Source organism: Strongylocentrotus purpuratus, unplaced genomic scaffold, assembly GCF_000002235.5.
Source record: "Strongylocentrotus purpuratus isolate Spur 01 unplaced genomic scaffold, Spur_5.0 spur5_scaffold_4, whole genome shotgun sequence".
In the NCBI taxonomy this organism is placed as follows: Eukaryota; Metazoa; Echinodermata; class Echinoidea; order Camarodonta; family Strongylocentrotidae; genus Strongylocentrotus; species Strongylocentrotus purpuratus.
Genome location: NW_022145610.1, coordinates 34,436,090 through 34,455,962, shown reverse-complemented (window position 1 = coordinate 34,455,962; position 19,873 = coordinate 34,436,090). Strand labels below are relative to the sequence as shown.

General features: G+C 40.4%; 2 protein-coding genes across 2 annotated transcripts; both read right to left on the bottom strand.

Moving 5' to 3' along the window:
• Nucleotides 1-7,354: 7,354 nt before the first annotated feature.
• Nucleotides 7,355-9,062, bottom strand: LOC105444453. Its single transcript, XM_011678724.2, has one exon. It carries the CDS (start codon nucleotides 9,060-9,062, stop codon nucleotides 7,764-7,766), a length of 1,299 nt encoding a protein of 432 aa, XP_011677026.2. The 3' UTR covers nucleotides 7,355-7,763.
• Nucleotides 9,063-12,618: 3,556 nt separating this feature from the next.
• LOC576395 lies at nucleotides 12,619-14,601 on the bottom strand. The gene has a single exon (XM_003731506.3). The coding sequence runs from the start codon at nucleotides 14,376-14,378 to the stop codon at nucleotides 13,143-13,145; it is 1,236 nt and encodes a 411-aa protein (XP_003731554.2). The 5' UTR covers nucleotides 14,379-14,601; the 3' UTR covers nucleotides 12,619-13,142.
• Nucleotides 14,602-19,873: the final 5,272 nt, after the last annotated feature.

The following is a 19,873-nucleotide window of genomic DNA, read 5'->3' as shown; positions in this document are numbered from 1 at the left end:
TGTCGAAGCAAAGCGAACTCGTCGAAACTTTCTGGTAGCACGAGCTTTCCAGACGTCATGAAATCTAGAACATGTTGGAAAATCTCACCATCTCGGTCGATCAAGTAGTTTCCTTTGTCATCCTCAGAACATGTCCGTTTAATCTGAGAAAAGAAACTAGCTCCATGTCTTCTGATGACAGATTCCGAAATACGGTAGATCTTTCCACCAACGTTCAAGTCAATTACACTCCCTTTTAATTTCAACTCATCTTTAATAGCCGTTTTCAGTTCGTCAAGCATAAAAAAATCTGCCTCTTGCTCAAGCAAATGGAAGGCATCAAATCGTGATGGGAGGAGAAGTTTACCGCATCTCAGAAAATTGAGGACATGTCTGAAAATGTCCCCATTACGGTCGATCCGGTAGTTTCCTTGGCCATCTGTCTTAGAAGGTACGACCCCATCAGCCCTAAAATCGAACAAATCTTTGAAGAAACTGTTTGGATATCGAGTCAGTGTGGTACGGGACGTGCGATAAATCTTACCACCAACATTCAAACCAACATAGTTATACGCTGTCTCGTTGGTCCATGTTCTAGGTCTAGTCCCAGGACCCCACCTAGCCCTGTTCGACATTCCAGTACAAGTTTACCCGTAAAACTTACAAGATGTTTTCTTGGATATAATAATAAACGCGAGATGGCCGGTGGCTATACGCCTGAGCTAGTGCAGTGAGTGATTATACCAACCTGTACCAAGGATATGTTCTTGATTATACCCTCCACGTGTACACCGCGTACATATCTTGGTTTGTTACTATCCGTATGGCCAGCCTATTCCGTTGATAAAAGCCTTTGTACTGTATTTCCTTTTCAAAGGCGCACACCGCGGCAACGCCCTGTTCATTAGGTGTAGAAATCTTGCGCCACATTGTATGAATGCCACGTCACGAGCATGGTTGAGGTTGATAAAAAAAGTGTGATATATGCCCTTGGAGCGTGTGTGCCTGTGTGGACCACAAAGCAACCATCTTGAGCTCTGGTGTGGGCATCGTATGTCGAGAAAGCATGGCTATAATTTAATTCTGGATTGTTTAACCTGCAGTAGATTGTTTGAACCAGTAAAATAAAAACAACCTCTCAAAAACTTACTGGAAATCATCTTCAATAAAAACCACGACTCTCATTTTCTCTAATTTTCACAAAGTGATCTGCGTTATTAAGCACTAGTGTCGGGCCATTATCCTTACCTTGATTTTCTCAATTCTCATTACTCAGCCCTACATTTTCTACCAAAATAGTTTGGCACATGTCATTTATTTGTAAACTTGTACATTCAGTGTAATTTTTGTTGGATTTTGTGAAAAGTTATTACCAGAACTCAAGCTTATCTTTAATGGTATTTAAAAAAAAAGAAATGAAAATTTCACATGTCAAACTGAATGATTCTCTTTCTCATGCCATGTGAGTACAACATAAAAACAGTCAGGGGCGGCGATCAGGGGTGGGGGGGGGGGGGGGACACGTCCCCCCTCGATTTCTTTTTTTAGGGGGGATCGTCCCCCCGGAAAATTGGAAAAGGTGCAAAATGAATAATGCAATACACTTTTAGGCTCTGGAGGGCCTAAGAGTGCAGCGTTTAGACAAATACAAAATTAATGCAAAAAATCTTGTCACTCGCAAGCTATGCTCCCTCGCATTATATCCTTTAAAATATACGAGTAGATATTGTAGAAAAGTGTTAACAAATACATTGCTTGTTTTTATACTAAAGTTTTGTAATACAACAAAACTTCAAAAATTGTGAGGGGTAGTCATTTCCGTCACCTTCACCCCTCTCGTCCACTATGCTCCCTCGCGCTGGCGTACTGATGGGGGGGGGGGGGGGGGCTTGGGGGTAGTTGCCCCCCAAAAAATTCATATATGTGGTTATTTATAATTCGATACCATTTACAAATGTTGCTGAATTGGCATGAGTTTTCCCTGAGATTCCGTGGGCTCCGTCCCCTGGACCCCACCAAGGCCCTAAGGCAGGCCCCTGCATGCTCATCTGACCGTTATCAACTGCCCAAAACCCCTGAGCTTCCGGGGGCTCTGCCTCCTGGACCCCACCAAGGGTCCTAACGCGTGCCCCTGGTTGCTCATCTGACCTTAATTAAATGCCTAAACCCCTGAGCTTCCGGGGCTCCGCCCCTGGACCTCTCCAGGGCCCTAAGGGGGGCCCTGGATGCTCAACTGACCGTTATTACCTTCCAAAAACCCCTGAGCTTCCGGGGGCTCTGCCTCCTAGACCCCACGAAGGGTCCTAAAGAGTGCCCCTGGCTGCTCATCTGACCGTGTTAAATGCCTGAACCCCTGATCTGCCGTGGGCCCCGCCCCCTGGACCCCATCAGGCCCCCTAAGGCGGCCCCTTGGATGCTCATCTGACCGTTATGAAATGCATAAAACCGCTGAGCTTCATGGGGGATCTGCCCCTTGGACCCGACCAAGGGCCCTAAGGTGGCCCCTGGATGCTCATCTGATCGTAATTTAATGCTTAAAACCACTGAGCTTCTGAGGGTCCGCCCCTTGGACCCCACTCCAATTAGTGCCCTACATGACAGTGACACAAAATTCATCTGACCTTAATTAAATGCCTAAAACCCCTGAGCTTCATGGGGCTCTGGCCCTTGACCCTCGCCGGGGCTTTGCAACCTGGACCCAATGCCAATTTACGCTCCACTTGCTTTGCTCTACCTGATCGTAAAAAAATCCCCCCCCCCCCCACTTTGAAAAACGTTCCGCGGGGCCTTCATGTAACATGTAAGAATGATGGTGATGCGGATTTTTTGTGTGTGCCCCCCCCCACAAACGTTTTTGGTCATTACGCCACTGCTCCCTCGTCCCTCGCATTTCGTCCCCCCTCCCCTCCGGTCATAAAAAAAAAAATCGCCGCCCCTGAGATCAGTATCCGCCATGGCTCTGAACCTAGTCTGCAGGCACATAGTCTATATGACACTTAACACAATTACATTTAAAGCCTTGGGCCTAGCCTACAGGGCCTATAAAGTGCATACTGCGTGCAGTCTACATAGTCTCACAGATCAGATCGACACAGCTACTATACACATTACAAATAACAAGGGATTGTGCCTGCAAACTATCTACGTTTATGCTCAACTTTTTCTGGCCAGAATGAGGCATTTGTTATGCGTTTAGTTCTAAACGCGGTTGCGTCCTTTCTCATTTTTGTAGAATCACCGAAAAAAGGCGATCGTAATCGCCGATCGTAAACTCACAAAAAGACGCGTTTTGGATCGGCGATTCTGGGGAAGCATAAACGCACAATAATTTGTAAGCGCGTTTTAAACAGGGCTCCCACTTAGCCGAGTTGGAACCTCGAATTGTGGCGAGCTGGCACGATCTTATGGCAAGCCGTTTTTTATTAAATGATATCAATAAATCAATTCTTGTTATCAAGAAATAATTCTATGTTATAAAGCAATGGTAATTCTTGGTATCAAGAATTCGATTTCGTGATTTCAGGAATTTGATTTCGTGATATCAAGAATTGAATTCTTTATATCAAGAAATATATTTTAATAATAAAACTGCTTGCCATAAGATCGCGCCAGCTCGCCACAACTCGAGGTTCCAACTCGACTAAGTGGGAGCCCTGCTTAAATGGGGTAAACGTAGCATGCGCAGTGCAGGTTTGCGAATCCAGCTGCAGAGCCAGAATCATGCCTTGAGGAGCCAGAGAAGTGATCATAAACAGTAAACCGTGGAACTGCGATTACGATGAGCGTTTACGATGAGCGTTTCAAATCGCTCATTCTGCCTTCAAAATTGAGCCTAAACGTATAAGAGCTTAATTGCAACCTCAATTCTAAAAACTCAATAAAAGTAATAACTTAACTTTACCCTGAATTGGGGCGGCTATAGACCATTTTTGTAACGTACTCAAATTCAATGCGCACACCATTGTTAAGACAGAGCCTCGTCAGAAATTATTCCATTCACCTGTTATGAATAATTGCATTTCAAAAGTCAGAATGCGAGTTGCATGCATTCATTCTTGCTAGGTAGGACAAATATTATGACTTGTCCTACCCACAACAGATGAATGAAATAATTAATGAGGAAAAATCCAAGCTTCATAGCAAATTGCTCTAAAAGAATGCAGAAAAATCGGAAGAAGCAGATAGATGAAAGTTTGTATGATATTGGACAATTTATAAGAACTAATACATGTGTGCATTTTTTAAAGTTGTAATCTTGTGTGAACTTCATATCAAATTCATATCAATATAACTGTGGTGCAGTGTCGAATAAATTTAGCGTTTATTTTCATTATTCAGGATATCTTTTCAATTTGAAGGACCTAACATGCTATCTATTCATTATTTTGAATTTGTGCGTAAAAGAACAATTTAGGTAAGGAAAAGAATAGAACTTAATGATATTTTAGTATGACACAGCTGATGATGAATACATTACAATCACAGACCAAATTGCCAATTTGAGACCCGCAGAGAATAAATGATCATTATTATTTATACATCCACATCTTTATTATTTGTCTCACCAATACCAATTTGTCATCATTCTTAAACTCTTATTTTTCAGATTAAACAAACATGAAGTTATTAACCTTTTATCACAATAAATCATAACATAATAAGATGCTTACATACATGCCACAGTACAATGTTCTGTTCAAAATATAGTTCTTCATGCATTATTACCATTATTATTATTATTATTATTATTATCATTAGAGACGTCATTGATGTATTAAGCGCTATATAAAAGCGGAGTTATTATTATCATTACAATAAAGGTTGGGTTGCCCTTTACATTAATGGCCTTCTCAAGAAATAGGCAACTGGTCATTGAGTGTGTACATAAAATCCTTGGGTGTAAAGACTATGTGGAAGTGGAATTCACCATAGGCATTGCAGGTAATGATCCGCTACACGATTGTCACTTTTATCACATTTCTAATTTTTTCATCATCCTGCACTGCATTTTGAATGGTTTGAGATTTTGAGAGTTATGAAAGTTTAAACATTTTTCCAGTAAAAAGAAAAATGTGTAAAGTATATCTGCAATGAAATTGTATGTCTTCCTTAAAGGTACTATGTCCCATTTGCAGGCCAATTTTTTTGAAAAGGTTAAATTCCAACGGCATTTGAAAGATAATACTAATTTAGAACTTCCCTATAAAAAGGAGGCTTGAACATGTCTTTAAGTGGGAAAATAACGACTATCATTTGTCATATCGACTGAAGAGCTATAGAGCCAGTAAGTAATAGTCTAATTTTCAGACCATTGTGCCGAATGGTCGTACGTTTTATGCTGCGCAAGGATTCAGTTTAATTTTGGCCATTACAAGAAGTGGGTTATTGATGTAGAAAAATGCTCATGTACCCTTTACAGCTCATTTTATGTATGTTATTACCAAAGAAGAACAAAAGCCAGTTAGTCACTCAATAGTGTCTGACAGTGAAGTCTAGTAGGTAAACGGGTTTCCTTGCATAATTTGAATATTATGACACTGCTAACGTTTAAATTTCACAGATAGGACATACATGACATATTCATAATTCCTGCAAAGTTCTACAGCATTTGAGGTTGGCTGCAACAGGGAAATAGTATCTTTAAAAAGAAAGTTGAGTTATGGAGAGAGGTGAAAAATCATTTGTGAGCGTTTTTAGTGTTTTTATGCAAGTGTGGAATAACTCCAGATAAAAATGTTCCTTGAAAAGCATGGCTCTTCAAATGCATCATATTCTAAAGATTAAGTAACAGCTTAAACATGAACGCAATTTTATGCCACATGTTTGTGTAGCCAATACGGTGCTTGTTACTTTTACCAAGACCGGGCCGAATTTCTTATCATTTCGATGATGATTCGAGATCCTTGCAGTACACACCAATTCTTATATATGCTACAGGATCATCTTTTTCTGATCGATTCCACAATGCAATCGTATGACCAGAACTCAACTTGAGAGTCATAATTTCAACAATCGAGGTTCGTATAAATTGACTACATAATTATACATGAACAATGTGTACATACATTTACATCATAATAATAATAATAATAATAATATTTAATTTTTATATAGCGCTTAATACAAATGTCTCTAAGCGCTTTACAAATATATACTATCACTCAGAATAATAAGAACTTTCTCTTTTGTTTTTGTATCATATATCATAGAATGAATTTTACATATCAGAGAAATAACATTTTTAATTTTAGCCAATTATTCTATGCAAACATGATCTTCAGTCTAAACAAAGTATCTCTAAATTTTTAACTTTTCACAATATATCATAATACAATAGGCTGCTTACATACATGCCACAGTACACTGTTCTGTACATAACACACTCAGCATGTAATAAATACTCTTCATGTATATATCTGTATTATTAATCCCCTCATCTACACCATACAAGTACAGTAGCTGTGATAAAATGGTGAAGGGCGAGAGGGAGTGAGACGAAAGAGAGAGAGAGAGAGAGAGAGAGAGAGAGAGAGAGAGCGATACACACATATACCATACATTTCTCTCTTGAGAGAGAGAGAGAGATACACACATACACCATACATTTCTCTCTTGAGAGAGAGAGAGAGAGAGAGATACACACATACACCATACATTTCTCTCTTGAGAGAGAGAGAGAGAGAGAGGGGGGGGGGGTACAGGGGGATAGGGAGAGAGAAAGAGAAAGAGAGAGGCAAAGAGAGAGACAGACATGCACGCACATGCATTATACATATGTGTATAAATATCTATATACATAATATATGTATATACATGTACATGTATGTCTTTTTAGAGAGAGGGAGAGAGAGAGAGAGAGAGAGACAGAGAGAGATGTACACATGCACCATACATAGGAAGCCTATACATACATTTTGTTAGAGAGAGAGAGAGAGGGGGGAGTGCTGTTTACAAAAGCGACGTACAATATATAGCAAGGTCAACATTAACAATATTGCGAAAAAGGTTTTATCATAATTAAAAATATAATAGTTTAACGGGAAGGGGTGGAATCCTAACGGAATGGAAGGAGTGAACGGATGAACCAGCTTTTGTTGTTGCGTGGAGATGTCGTGTTTAATCACTTGACTCTCAATCCAAGAGTTGAGGGTTCCAATCCCATCCCGGCACTCCCGTCCTTTGACGAGACATTAATCCACATTTGCCATTCTCCATCCAGGTTTAAATTGGTACCTGGCTGGGGTAATAATAATTGCAGCGTCCTCAGGAAGAGGAGCGGTGAATTAGTATTATTCTTACTATTATTATCATCATTATCATTATCATTAGTTCAATTCAATTCCATTCCATTCCATTCCATTCGATTCCATTCAATTCAATTCATTTATTTTTCCTCAATTATTATTATCATCTTTAAACGGAAGGACTCTTTAGGTGAATAGCCAGTTCACACCATGCTGAATGTGCCACTGGGTAAAACACAATCTGAAGAAGGATTCTGTTTGTAAATTCAGATTCAGATTTCAGATTCAAAAGACATTTATTACCTTCCTATAATTTAATGAATACAGAATGATATCACATTTACAAACGTGAAGGGAGATTGCGAAATTTATGAAAGCATGAGCTTAGTTGTGATGGCGTTGCCATAACAATACAAACGTACTTTAGACTAATTATTCAATAAAATTAAGGGAGAGAGAGAGAGAGATGCTTCTGAAGGAAATTAGGATGATTTTAGTAGGATGCTGGTCCTAAGGACGTTAACTGAGTGATCGCAACTTCTAGGTAGAATTGAGAAGAATGGTAACTTTTAGTAACGTGAAATAACCACAACTACCAAGTGTATCAACACTGCCGGGCATTCTGGTGGAAAAATAGGAAACAAAATCCTGCAGTTCAATTCGCCCATCTCCTTGTTTTATTTTCTGCACATCTACTTGTCCAACAGTCATACTGCTACTCCCTATTGCACATTGAGTAACCTTGCCGTCGCGAAAGAAATCGCGAATGAGATGACCATCGGCGTTAGTACCGAAGAAAGATGGCGACTTGTTGGTGTAGACAACGCAAGGTTCATGGACACAGCGGGCGCTCTGACGATGATCAAATATTATATGAAGGAATATGCTATCGGCTTCTCTTTTTCCTTGAGCTTGGACGGTCTCAATGCTTTTCAGATGTAACGTCTTCAATGCACACAGCCTGAACATTTCGGCCTCACTCTTTAGACGCTTTACTTCGTCATATGTCATGTCCTTGAAGATTCCGCCATGTTTGATGTAGTGAATTAAGTAGTGTACCGCATCAACGGACCTCTCTATGATGTAGTTCCCTTGAGGGTCCGTGGGGACTTGGAACTCACCACCCAACATGGTGGCGAAGAGCGAATCTTTCTCTCTCAGAACATCTTCCCGACGCAGCTTGAATACCTGACCGTTGATCACGTAACCAACCATTCTCACCCGTTTCCCCATCACCATCTTCTGAAGCTCCTCTAACTTAAAGAATTCCGCCTCCCGTTCAAGCAAATCGAACTCGTTGAATCCTTCCGGTAGCACGAGTTCTCCATACCTTAGGAAATTGAGAACATGGCGAAATATCTCACCATCTTGGTCGATGAGGTAGTTCCCTTGGTCATCTTTAGAATGCGGGTAACGATGTAGCATGTCCTGGAATAAACTGTTCGGAACACTCGTTAAAGTGACCCTCGATGTCCTGTAGATCTTACCACCAACATTCAAACCAACGTCCCCATTGGCTCTTTTCATGTCTTTCAACGCCATCTTGAGTTCCCCAAGCAAGAAGAAATCTGCCTCGCGTTCGAGCAGATGGAAATCACTAAACTCTTCCGGAAGCACCATCCTCCCGTACCTCAAGAAGTTGAGAACATGGCGAAACATTTCACCATCTCGATCGATCAAGAAGTTTCCCTGATCATCCTTGGGAGGCGGGGCACTTCCTTCTAACATAGAACCAAAGAAATTGTTCGAATACCGCATCAGGGTGGCACAAGATGTTTGGTAAATCTTCCCACCAACGTTTAAACCAATATAGTCATCAGAAGCCTTGGCAGAATCCATCATTGTTGTTGTATTTACAGTTGTGGGTTGGCATCCATTCTACATCTTCCCAGCGTTGATGACTGACACGCAGTAGAATGTTAATACATGCGTGCATTTCTGATGAAGCACCCGACCTGTCAGTGACTCAGACTCGTATTGACGATTAGCCTTTTTCGAGAGTGAAAGGTGTTTATTTTTCTGCGCCCACCGCCACAAACGCATTGTCTCATTATTCGCACATAAATAAAGATAAACTGGAATAATGAATTATATCATCAAAACCCACTCTATTACTTTCCATATTAATATGTGACGGATTTTGAGGAAGCAACAAATTTATTATTTTGTATTCCTTGATTATTTTACGGAATGATGATGGTGTTGAATCAAGGCTAATTTGATAGAGGCCTCTTGTGCAATTCATTAAATGCAACTCGCAGTTGTTCCCTATATCATGTATGTAATTCTGCTTTCCGTATTACCATATCATCTACTTCTGTTTATTTCATGATTTGTGTTAACGCGGGATGCTTGTCATAAGGTTAATTAATGCCGCTCTGTCAGTGGAATTGGGTGAAATTTAACTCGCCTGTTTGGGTGTTTGTATATTTTTGAAATTAATGGGCTCGTTGTGCGCTGATGCCTCCAAGCTGCATGAAACCCATATTTCAGGGTCATTTTGGTAAAAAAATGGAACTCATTGTTAGAATTTTGGATGAAAAAGCGAAATGTTTTCAACATGGGATTTGCACTTAAGTGAGAATGTGGTTGAGAAATTGTTCTAAGAATAAACTAATGCAACCCGTGCTTGAGGGCAAGATATAAAATTTGGGGGTCATCCTTAGCGATTTTCCAACACAAAATCACACCCTAAGTTAAGGGGGGGGGGGGGGAGGGTTGCAAAAACGCGACCCATTAGAGCGGCACATCCCCTTACACCGTATTTGTCGACTAATCCCTGGGTTGTAAATTGTTGATAGATATTGTAAGATGCGGCGCCTACCCGCGGCCCAAAGAATGTATCATGCCTGTGGGGCACCAAAGTCATTAGTTTCAGAAGCTCGTCTTCTCTATTGACGCGGTTCTTCTTTTAATCATCCAGGGATTCCTTTTCCAACCCAGGCGGGGAGGGGGGGGGGGGGTATCCGCTGTATTCAACGTTCTGGCAAGCAAAGAAGAGGAAGAAGAAGAAGAGAGGAGAAAAATAAGAAGACGAAGAAGAGGAAGAATGAGGGAAAGGGCATGTGTATTCGTTTGTATCATGTGTAGGATAGGCAAGGTATGAAAAATGCATAAGTTTTTTTTTTCCGGGGGAGGTGGGCATGTGCCCCTGTGCCCACTGGATCCGCCACCGCTTTGCCTCTCTCAATGTCTCTAAAGGAGAAGCTCCGCGATCTATAAAATGTAATATGTTAACAAATTCTTACCCCTTCTCTATTATTACAGTCTCCCTTCATTTGCTCGTGGTTGGTTCCCCCTGCTCCCCCTTAATATCTCTCTCGCTCTCTCCTCGTCTTTCAATCTAGTTCTCTATTTTGTCCCTCTATAATGAGTATTCCTTCATAATAATTCTTGGGCTTTATTGGTTGGTTTTCAGAGAATTTTGAGTAAAGATGAATCCCGCGAATAAGACGATCTCTTTCACATTTTTCTTTCAATATAAATTATTTTGTTCTCTTTCTCTACCTCACACACGTCCTTCACTTTCCCCCAATTTTTCACGCACACACGCACACACACACACACACTCTCTCTCTCTCACCCTTCTCTCTTTCTCTCTCTCTCTCTCTCTATCTCTCTCTTATCATGTTCATGATTCTTCATTAATAACATTGTACATTCCCCCCCCCCCCCTCCTCTCGCTCTATACTCTCTCTGCCATGCACATCAAATCCATTTCCCTCACTTTCAACACAGGGCTTTGCAATAATCGACATAAACTTCTTGAGTAAGCTGGATGAGTAAGGCCATTTTTTCTTTTGAAAACAAATCATTGTTTCCGAACGTGAACATTATTGTTTAATAGATTCTAATTAACAAAAATGAATGAACTTGGAATGATATGCACGACGGTGATAATGTATATTTTAATGTCAAAAGCAAGACTCTATCCATCAGTCTGAAATGCATATATATGATTTTAAATGGAAGCCAGGCAGCCTCAAAATGTCTTTCTGGCTTGGCCAATATTTGCCCTGAAGTCCGTATGCAAATGATATATTATTTTTCAAAATGGGTGGTGTCCTAAATGATGACCTAAACCATTGATACATAGTATTTACACAATTTTACGGCATTCTGCTTAGTAATTCAATGTGGAACAAAATATGTTTTATATTAATAGACAAATGTGTGGAAAAAAAAAAATCAATTATTTCCTTTTTAAAAAGTCTTCGAAGACACCGTAGTACAAACACTCACTTGACTTCAACAGGTTTAGACATTTAACTGAAATGCTATTCAATTGGTCATCACTAAAAAGCAAACTTGAATATGAAAAAAAGTCAACCTCTAACACCAAATCGCCCTTTAACATAATGCTGTACATGCACAGAGTGATAAGTTACACGTGAACGGACCATTTTGCTACACTCTTAAAACTAAAATACCCATTGAAAAGGGCTGAAGAGTGACCACATTTTCAAAATGTCAGATAAATTCTTTGAAATTGAACATGTTGATCCAACACTACAAAATTTGAATCTAGTATTTTAAAGGGGTTAATCTGACCTTTTGAAAAAATGTTCACTCCTCGGCCCTTTTGAATGGTGATTTAAGATTTTGAATTTTAAAGTGTACTTTTGAGACACTAAAGGAAATTTCACCATGATAAGTTAATCAAATATAATTAGACACTACATCGAATTTGCACTTGAACAAAATCATATCTTTACAGATTTTCATTACCTGACAGTTACATGTATTTCAATAAATGTTGACAGAATAAGCCACTTCATAGATACAATCTGCACATGGGCAAATAAAGGTCATATGTACCAAAATTGTAAAACCCACCAAGACGAATACGATACGTGCTCATGAAAGTCATGTAATCATTATTCATGTATTCACCGATGGGATATTCTCTGATACGCAGGTGGAATTATTCTTCTCAAGAGGCAAACAAAAGGTGTCAATCACGAGGCACCTCCAGGCTCCATCACTATGTCAATGATTATTCTAAAAAGCACAAAGAGGGACGCCTATGCAAATGTAAAAGATTTGTGGATATTTTGGGGTCATCAAAGCTAACAGTGCGGTAGGGTACTTAATCCCGTAGGATTTTTTTGCTAAAATTGATTTTTGTTGTTGCTGTTTTGGCTTCAAAAGGGTCCCAATTGGCCAAAAATGATGGGGTTCAAATTTTCAGACCCCTCCTTCACTTTCTGGGGGGTCCATATTGGGCGCCAAAACGGCTTATATAAAGCGCAATAGGGAAATTTGGTGTCTTCGGGAAAATTTGAACCCCATCAATTTCTGATAGCTTGGACCCCAATGAATGCAAAAATGCAAAAAATTAAATAAAATAATAATAAAATAAAAAAAAAAAAAAAAAAAAAAAATGGCACAAAAGTTCTTCGGGAGCTGTACGGGATATACCGTACCACACTATAACTACAAACCGGTTTGTTCTACTCCATTTCCTCTATGATTATATAATTCATTCAATATAGCTCCCACGATCAGTTAACCCTCGTCAGACCTCGCCGATAACGGTAACAAGAAAGTTGATAAATGTGACACACCTTAATGATAAAATCTTTAGGATTCTAGCACGAATCACTCGGCGCACAATAAATTGACGTCACATCAAAGGAGTGAAATTATTGTCTCTCAGAGGTCGAGGTCTGTCCTAAAATGAAAATCGGTGGACGATAAAACCAGTTGATGAATAAAACGTTGAGGGAGGTTCCTTTGCCATAGATCTTACCCACGATAACAATTTTATAGAGGGAGCGGAACCATTTGGGAACGATTTATTCTTACAGTTATCGTTATTGGTGAGGGCTGACCAGCTCTTCATCGTCATCATACCAAGTCACTGTAGAGGGATCGGATGTATATCTTTCTGACAGACATCCGATGTGAAAACAAACTTCAAAATGGCTCAAAATCCAATCGAGTGCAATCAGGACTGAGTTCAACTCGTGTGGTATTGGGGGTATTGGTACGACTTCTATCCAACTGTTTGCAAAAGTAAGAAATGATATCTTCAACGCTTACATTTTCACCTCTATTGATTCTTTCCAAGACTGCCATTCCAGCAAACACACCTTTCATGATTTCACTGACGTAGGGACAAACATGACTGTGATCCTGAAAATTCTTGTAGACAAAACAAGGACTGTTTACACAGTGATAGAAGTGCAGGTAGCGTAGAGCGTTTCGTCGGGTTTGCATGAACCTGATGCTTTCGATATGTTCTTTAAACACGTCGAGTCCGAAGTAGTCTGCTTCGTTCAGAAGACGATTTAAATCATCAAGCGTGATGTCAGTGAGAACGCCACCGTCTCTGAGATAGGCCAATATGTGATGGAACAGACTGCCGTCTCTATTCATGACGTAGTTTCCTTGAGGATCTCTGGTGACTTCTATCTCTCCAGCCAGCATCCTGGGGAAGAAAGCGCCACTCTCCTTCATCAAGGTTTCTTTCGTGGTATTGAAAACCTTGCCGTCGTCAAATAGCAGTCCAACGGACATCCTGTTTTGGATCACCTTCTTGAGTTCATCGAGCAAGAAGAAGTCCGCCTCACTCTCAAGTAGTTCATACTCCTTGAATCCTTCTGGTAGGGTCAAAAGCTCACCTGACCTTAAGAAGTTGAGGACGTGGCGGAAGATCTCGCCATCCCGGTCGATCAGGTAGTTCCCTTGGTCATCTCTTTTAGAAGGAATGGCGCCTTCGAGTAGGAGAGAAAAGAAACTGTTCGGATATTTTGTCAAGGTGTTCCGAGAGGTCTGGTAGATCTTACCACCGACATTCAAACCGACGCCTCCGTCGTCAAATAGCAGTCCATCGGACATCCTGTTTTGGATCACCTTCTTAAGTTCATCGAGCAAGAAGAAGTCCGCTTGACTCTCAAGTAGTTTGAAGTCCTTGAATCCTTCCGGTAGGGTCAAAAGCTCACCTGACCTTAAGAAGTTGAGGACGTGGCGGAAGACCTCGCCATCCTGGTCGATCAGGTAGTTCCCTTGGTCATCTCTTTTAGAAGGAATGGTACCTTCGAGCAGGAGAAAAAAGAAACTGTTCGGATATTTTGTCAAGGTGTTCCGAGAGGTCTGGTAGATCTTACCACCGACATTCAAGCCGACGCCCGAATCATTTACAATCTCCATTTTCGTTGTAGTATTAATATTCCTAGCCGTTATGGCATCAATGTATTCATCCTTTTCTCACTTATGTATTAGTAGCTTGTGTGGAATTGGTATATCCTGTGTACGTGAATTAAAGGAAATAGAAGATTTGTCTAGCCTTCTACGATTTCTTACGTTTATTAATTGTCCCCATCTTTCTCTTCCATACAATCCGTACAACTCATGAAACAATCAAAAAATTACCAGGAACATCAAAATCACATTTTAAGTTTTACAATGAATGCTTGGTAATTTCAAACCTTCGAAATTGCTAAATTCTATCGGTTTAGTTATTGAAGCGCATTGAACCGAGGCTATTTTGTGGCACTTTGAACTTACTGGGTATTTCCCACAGAATTGTAAAATACAGCTCTGTGGGAAATACGTTACAGTTCTGTGGTATTTCCCGGTGAACTTTACAACATTATGCTATCACAAGTCAGCTTTCCTGCATGCCTTAATTTAGAACACAGGCATGGCAGGCAAAACCGATGTGAACTCCGTTGTATGCAAAATTGCATACCCAAGTCCCCCGCTGACCGACTTTGTTTTCACGAAGTGACGGTAGTGAGGAAAATCGTAACGCAAAGTGAATGCAATTTTTTTTCACTACCGTCACTTCGTGAAAACAGCGACGGTTCAATGTGCACTTTCATACATGTAGGTACAACTGTATGGATTTGTAATGTACATTGTATCTTGGTATGATGGGGGTTTGGGTGTCTGGTCACTAAACAAACATAAAGCCTTCTTTTTTGCATTTAGATTTTAACGGAAAATATTCATGAAATAGCCCTAAGTGGTAGGATTTATTTATACACGGTCACTCTCTCAGCCTATCGGTTGATTTTCAAAAAGTCCGTGACTGAATAAAAAATATACAAATTATATCACAAAACAAAATCCTGTAACAAAAGATAACAAAACATAAAAATATGCAAAATAATCAAATCAAATCAACAACTAAAAATAAACAAAGAAAACATGAATTATTATAATGTACAAAATACATAGAGAGGTGTATTGTAAACCGAGAGTCTGATTGACTCTCCTCCCAAGGGTCAGCCCCCACCCTCCCCCCCCCCGCTACCTAGGTGGTGACATGATATGTTTTCTAAAAATATTGTCAATAACTCCCCCCCCCCCCCACCCCAAGACAGACAAGGACAACCACTATGAGGACAATTACCCCTACCCCTGTTCATTAAAGGGGAAGTCCACCGTGATAATAAGTTGGTTTTAATAAAAATCAGATTTTCTTTCGAGGAGTATTATTGTCCAGGGGATAGTTGTCCGGGGGATAATTGTCCAGGGGGTAATTAATTGTCCTAGAACAGTCATTATAAAATGTCCATACCGTACCATGTATATCCAGAGGTTCTATAGGACATGATGTAAGAGGTAAGAGGCCTGTTGCTGCATACATTTATGTTTCTCATTTCTAGTTACAAAACAATGACAGTATTTCAGTATCAATGTTAAATCTGGACCCTCAAATATTATGTCCGCATAATTAAAAAAATATCAAATTACGAAAAATTACGAAAATTTGTGTTTTTTGTGACCTACAAGAGCTTGGCAAATAAACGAAGAAATATGCTTTAAAAAACTGTTTATTCGTAAAAATAGAGAATATTAAATTTATGGGTTTACGACAATCATTCACTTTTTATTAACGCATTGAGCCCAAACAATCCAAAGGTCGTAAAGAATATATTTGCCTTCAGCGTTTGTAGGGGTTTGTCGAGTGTCAACAAAAAATCCGAGATGTATACATGATAAATATTAAACAAGATCGGACATCAGATTGTTGTTCTTCATGCCTCGTGGCAGATTGGACATTGGCACACTAGCTGCGAGACGACTTTGAACACGTAACCAACGTAAAGGCCGGTAAAACGCCCCTGTTTATAGAATAGGCGCGGACGAATCATTTTGATTTGAATGTTGGCGAGGAATGTCTGCTTGACGATTTTCGGCAACTCTTACTCGCGATAGTGGTCGCATATTTGTCGTTTGTCAGCTCATGATCACATTAAGTTTGTTAATTTAAGCCATCACCTTAGCTGCTTCGATAGTTTGGAGTCATACGTTGGTCTGAATTATCGTCGCGGGAAAAGCCGACCAGACGTTTCGGACCTCGTACAGCTCGTTCTCGCGATAACGATAGCGGGAACGATAGTTCATTCTCTTGATTATTGATGGCATATGCCGTGTGCCAGATTATGAACACAGCAACCATGTTGAGTTAAGGGATCATAGTTGTTTCGATAATAGATATGGAATCATACGTTGGCTTGAATGTTGGCGGGAAAGTCTACCAGACTTCTCGGACAACTCTCACACGCGATCCCGATAGTTTCTTCGCTTTGCTACTAAGTGATCGCATACCGTCTGCTAGAGATGACGAAGGACGATATAGGATCGATCGCGACGGTGAACTCTTTCGACATGTCCTCAATTTCTTGCGATTGCAGAAGCTAGTGCTACCCGAGGGATACAACGAACTGAAGCTGCTGCAAGAAGAGGCGGATTTCTTTCAGCTAGATTCGATGAAAAAAGAGGTACAGGAACTGATCGGAGATGAAGATAGTTCACATTTGCCTTTGGAACTGATTAAATTGAGCGTCGGTGGAAAATTCTTCCAGACGACACGCGACACCTTGCACAGGGAGCCCGATTCGTTCTTCACCGCTATGCTCAATGGAGAGACGATGACGCAACGAGAAGTAAATGGGACTTACGCAATCGACAGGGATGGTGACAAATTCTGCAACGTATTGGAATACTTGAGACTCGGTTGGATTCTACTCGACGATGCCTCGCACAGCATTGAACTTCTTCGAAACGAGGCGAACTTCTTCAGACTGAAAATCCTGGAAGAGCAAATCAAAAGCGTACGACGCCTGCGCGGATCAAGAGCAACGACAGGTCAATCTTCCATGGATTTGTATTACTACCTCGCGAGCAGGTTCTGCGTTATCTATACCAACACCAAAGACCTGATCGGAAAGACGTGCTTTCTACCTCTGACTTTGGACAACTTTTACACCACATGCGGACAAGTCTACGCCGTCTCTTTCCACCTAGAGAGAAGCAGAGGGGGAACCTCTACAGATGAGAGTCATACGATTCCTGGGTATGGAAAGAGCATTGTGAACTACCCGTCAAACAAAGAGGAACTCATGACGTACATCGGGCACAGAACGCAGATTTGGGAATATACAAAGATACAGTTGAATGCAGATTGTTACAAGTTTAGTTTTTGAAACATCATTATCCATGAACTAGCTGAACGGAGGTTAAAACGGTATTTGGGCTAGTTCAAGATTTTTGGTCACATAATGTTAACCGGCCATCACAGATTTTTAGTACAGTGTATATGTTATAAGAATTAGTGTACATGCGGAGATCCCGGGGTGGGAAGGGGGGGGGGGGGTAGCCTATGTAATCCCCCAATGTTATGTATCTGTTTAAGATTAAATGCTCACGGTGAAGGCTTTTATATTGCATTAATCCCACCTATATATGAGTCTATACACAAACAAAACCATATATATTCGATAATGACTGACAGGTTATAACTTGACTCCATCTTATTTGCCCTACAGACGGATACTTACAATGATTGCCTTGGCAAAGCCTCAGTTTTATAAATGATTGCTTGACCTAGGCTGCCGCTGTCCATATTCCTCGCGTATTTATCTGCATAATTATCTTTGAAGTAAACATAATTGTTTTGAAAACTATGTTTCAGTAGTCATTGTTATGGTGTTTCCGTTTTGTGGTGTTACTGGTGTGGTTGTGTGTATGAAGCCAGAATGTTCTATTCAGCGCATGCTTCGCCCGTCCACAATCACTAAAACATTTGAGCTGAAATACAGGGCCTAATATACAGATGATTAAAATATTAAACAGAGTGCTTGAAGAGAATTGTCAATGGTATTTATCTATTTGGGAGTTTATCTAAATGTTGCCTAAAAGTTTTATCCCTATCGCACAAATCCAGTTTCAATAATCAAACAAATTTGAGCTTCCGAGGGGGCCCTACCTCCTCAGACTCCCCCTGTGTGCGCAATTGACGCTAATGCGTCATTAAATAATTGCCCAGGCCGGTGGAGCGACTTCCAAAGTGGGAAGAGGGGAGGGGGCATCAACAAAAAGGGCACATTGTGGAAAAAGGGCACCTACAAAGGAAAATCTTAAAGCGAAAATGTACCCTTTTTTTTAAAAGACATTAGTATATACCCCTACATGATGGGATGATTTCCAATATTTGTTTCTCTTTATACACAATACAGGATATTGCTTAATACTTTGTATTTGGTATGATGGGCTGAAAATTCATTTGCGACCGAGCGAAGTGAGCCGGGAAACAATTTAAGATTTGTAAGGTCGCATTGCAAACAAATATTATAAAGAGGATAGAAGTTAATCCTGATGGGATCATTATAGGCACATTCTCATGACGGGAGATTGAAAACACCTTTGATAAGTAACATAATCATATAATCTATAAGTGCGAGCGAGCGCAGCGTGCCAGGTTTGGGAAAATTGCTCTTAGTCGCTTGAAATTAGGGGCGCGTTTAATGATGAGGGTAAAAGGAGACATTTATTGAAATGGATAAGACACTTATTAGAAAAAAAGGTGCACGTGTTGAAGTACAAAGGGTTTTTATTAGAGGTGAAAATGAAGCACTTCCTACACCTACAAAAAAAGTTACTAACCAGGGATGAAAAAAAAGCACTTATGAGAATGGGAAATGTGCATTTGTCGATGGAAAAGGGGCACCCATCAGATTTTAATAGGGGCATTAATAAGAGCTGAAAGGGGGCATTTATTGAAAAGGGATAGGTCCCTTATTAAAAAGGAAAAGAGGCACGTATCAGTGTTAAAAGTGAAATTCTCAGATGTGAAGAGGGGTACTGACCAGAAATGAAAAGGGGCAGTTATGAGAATGAAAAAGGGGCACTTATAATGAAGGAAAATGTGCTAGAGTTGAAAAAAACAGGCACCGATCAGATTTTGATAAGGGCATTTATCGGAGGTGCAAAGGGGGCTTTTTATGAGAAAGGGGAGGGGAGTTGCTCTTATTAAAGAGAAAAAGAGGCGCATGTTAAAATAAACGGGGCACATGATGAGCGTCCCTTTTCACCTCTAATAACTGCCCCTTTTATTTCCCATGTGCCCCTTCTCCTTTCTAACAAATTCTCTTTTTCCTTCTTTTTAGTGCTAATTCCCCTTTTCATAATTACCCCTTTTGATCTCTAAAATGGGAACATGTCAAAGGAAAGGGGGCACGTGTCAAAATAAAAGGGGCACTTATCAGAGGTGAAAAGGGGAAGGGGCAATTTTACAAATTAACAAAGGCACTCGTCAAAATGAAAAGGGACCTTTTCTATGTAAAAAGGACACTTTTGAGGGGGGCACTGTGGCCCTACTACCCCCCTCCCCCCTCGAGGATCATTTCAAATGT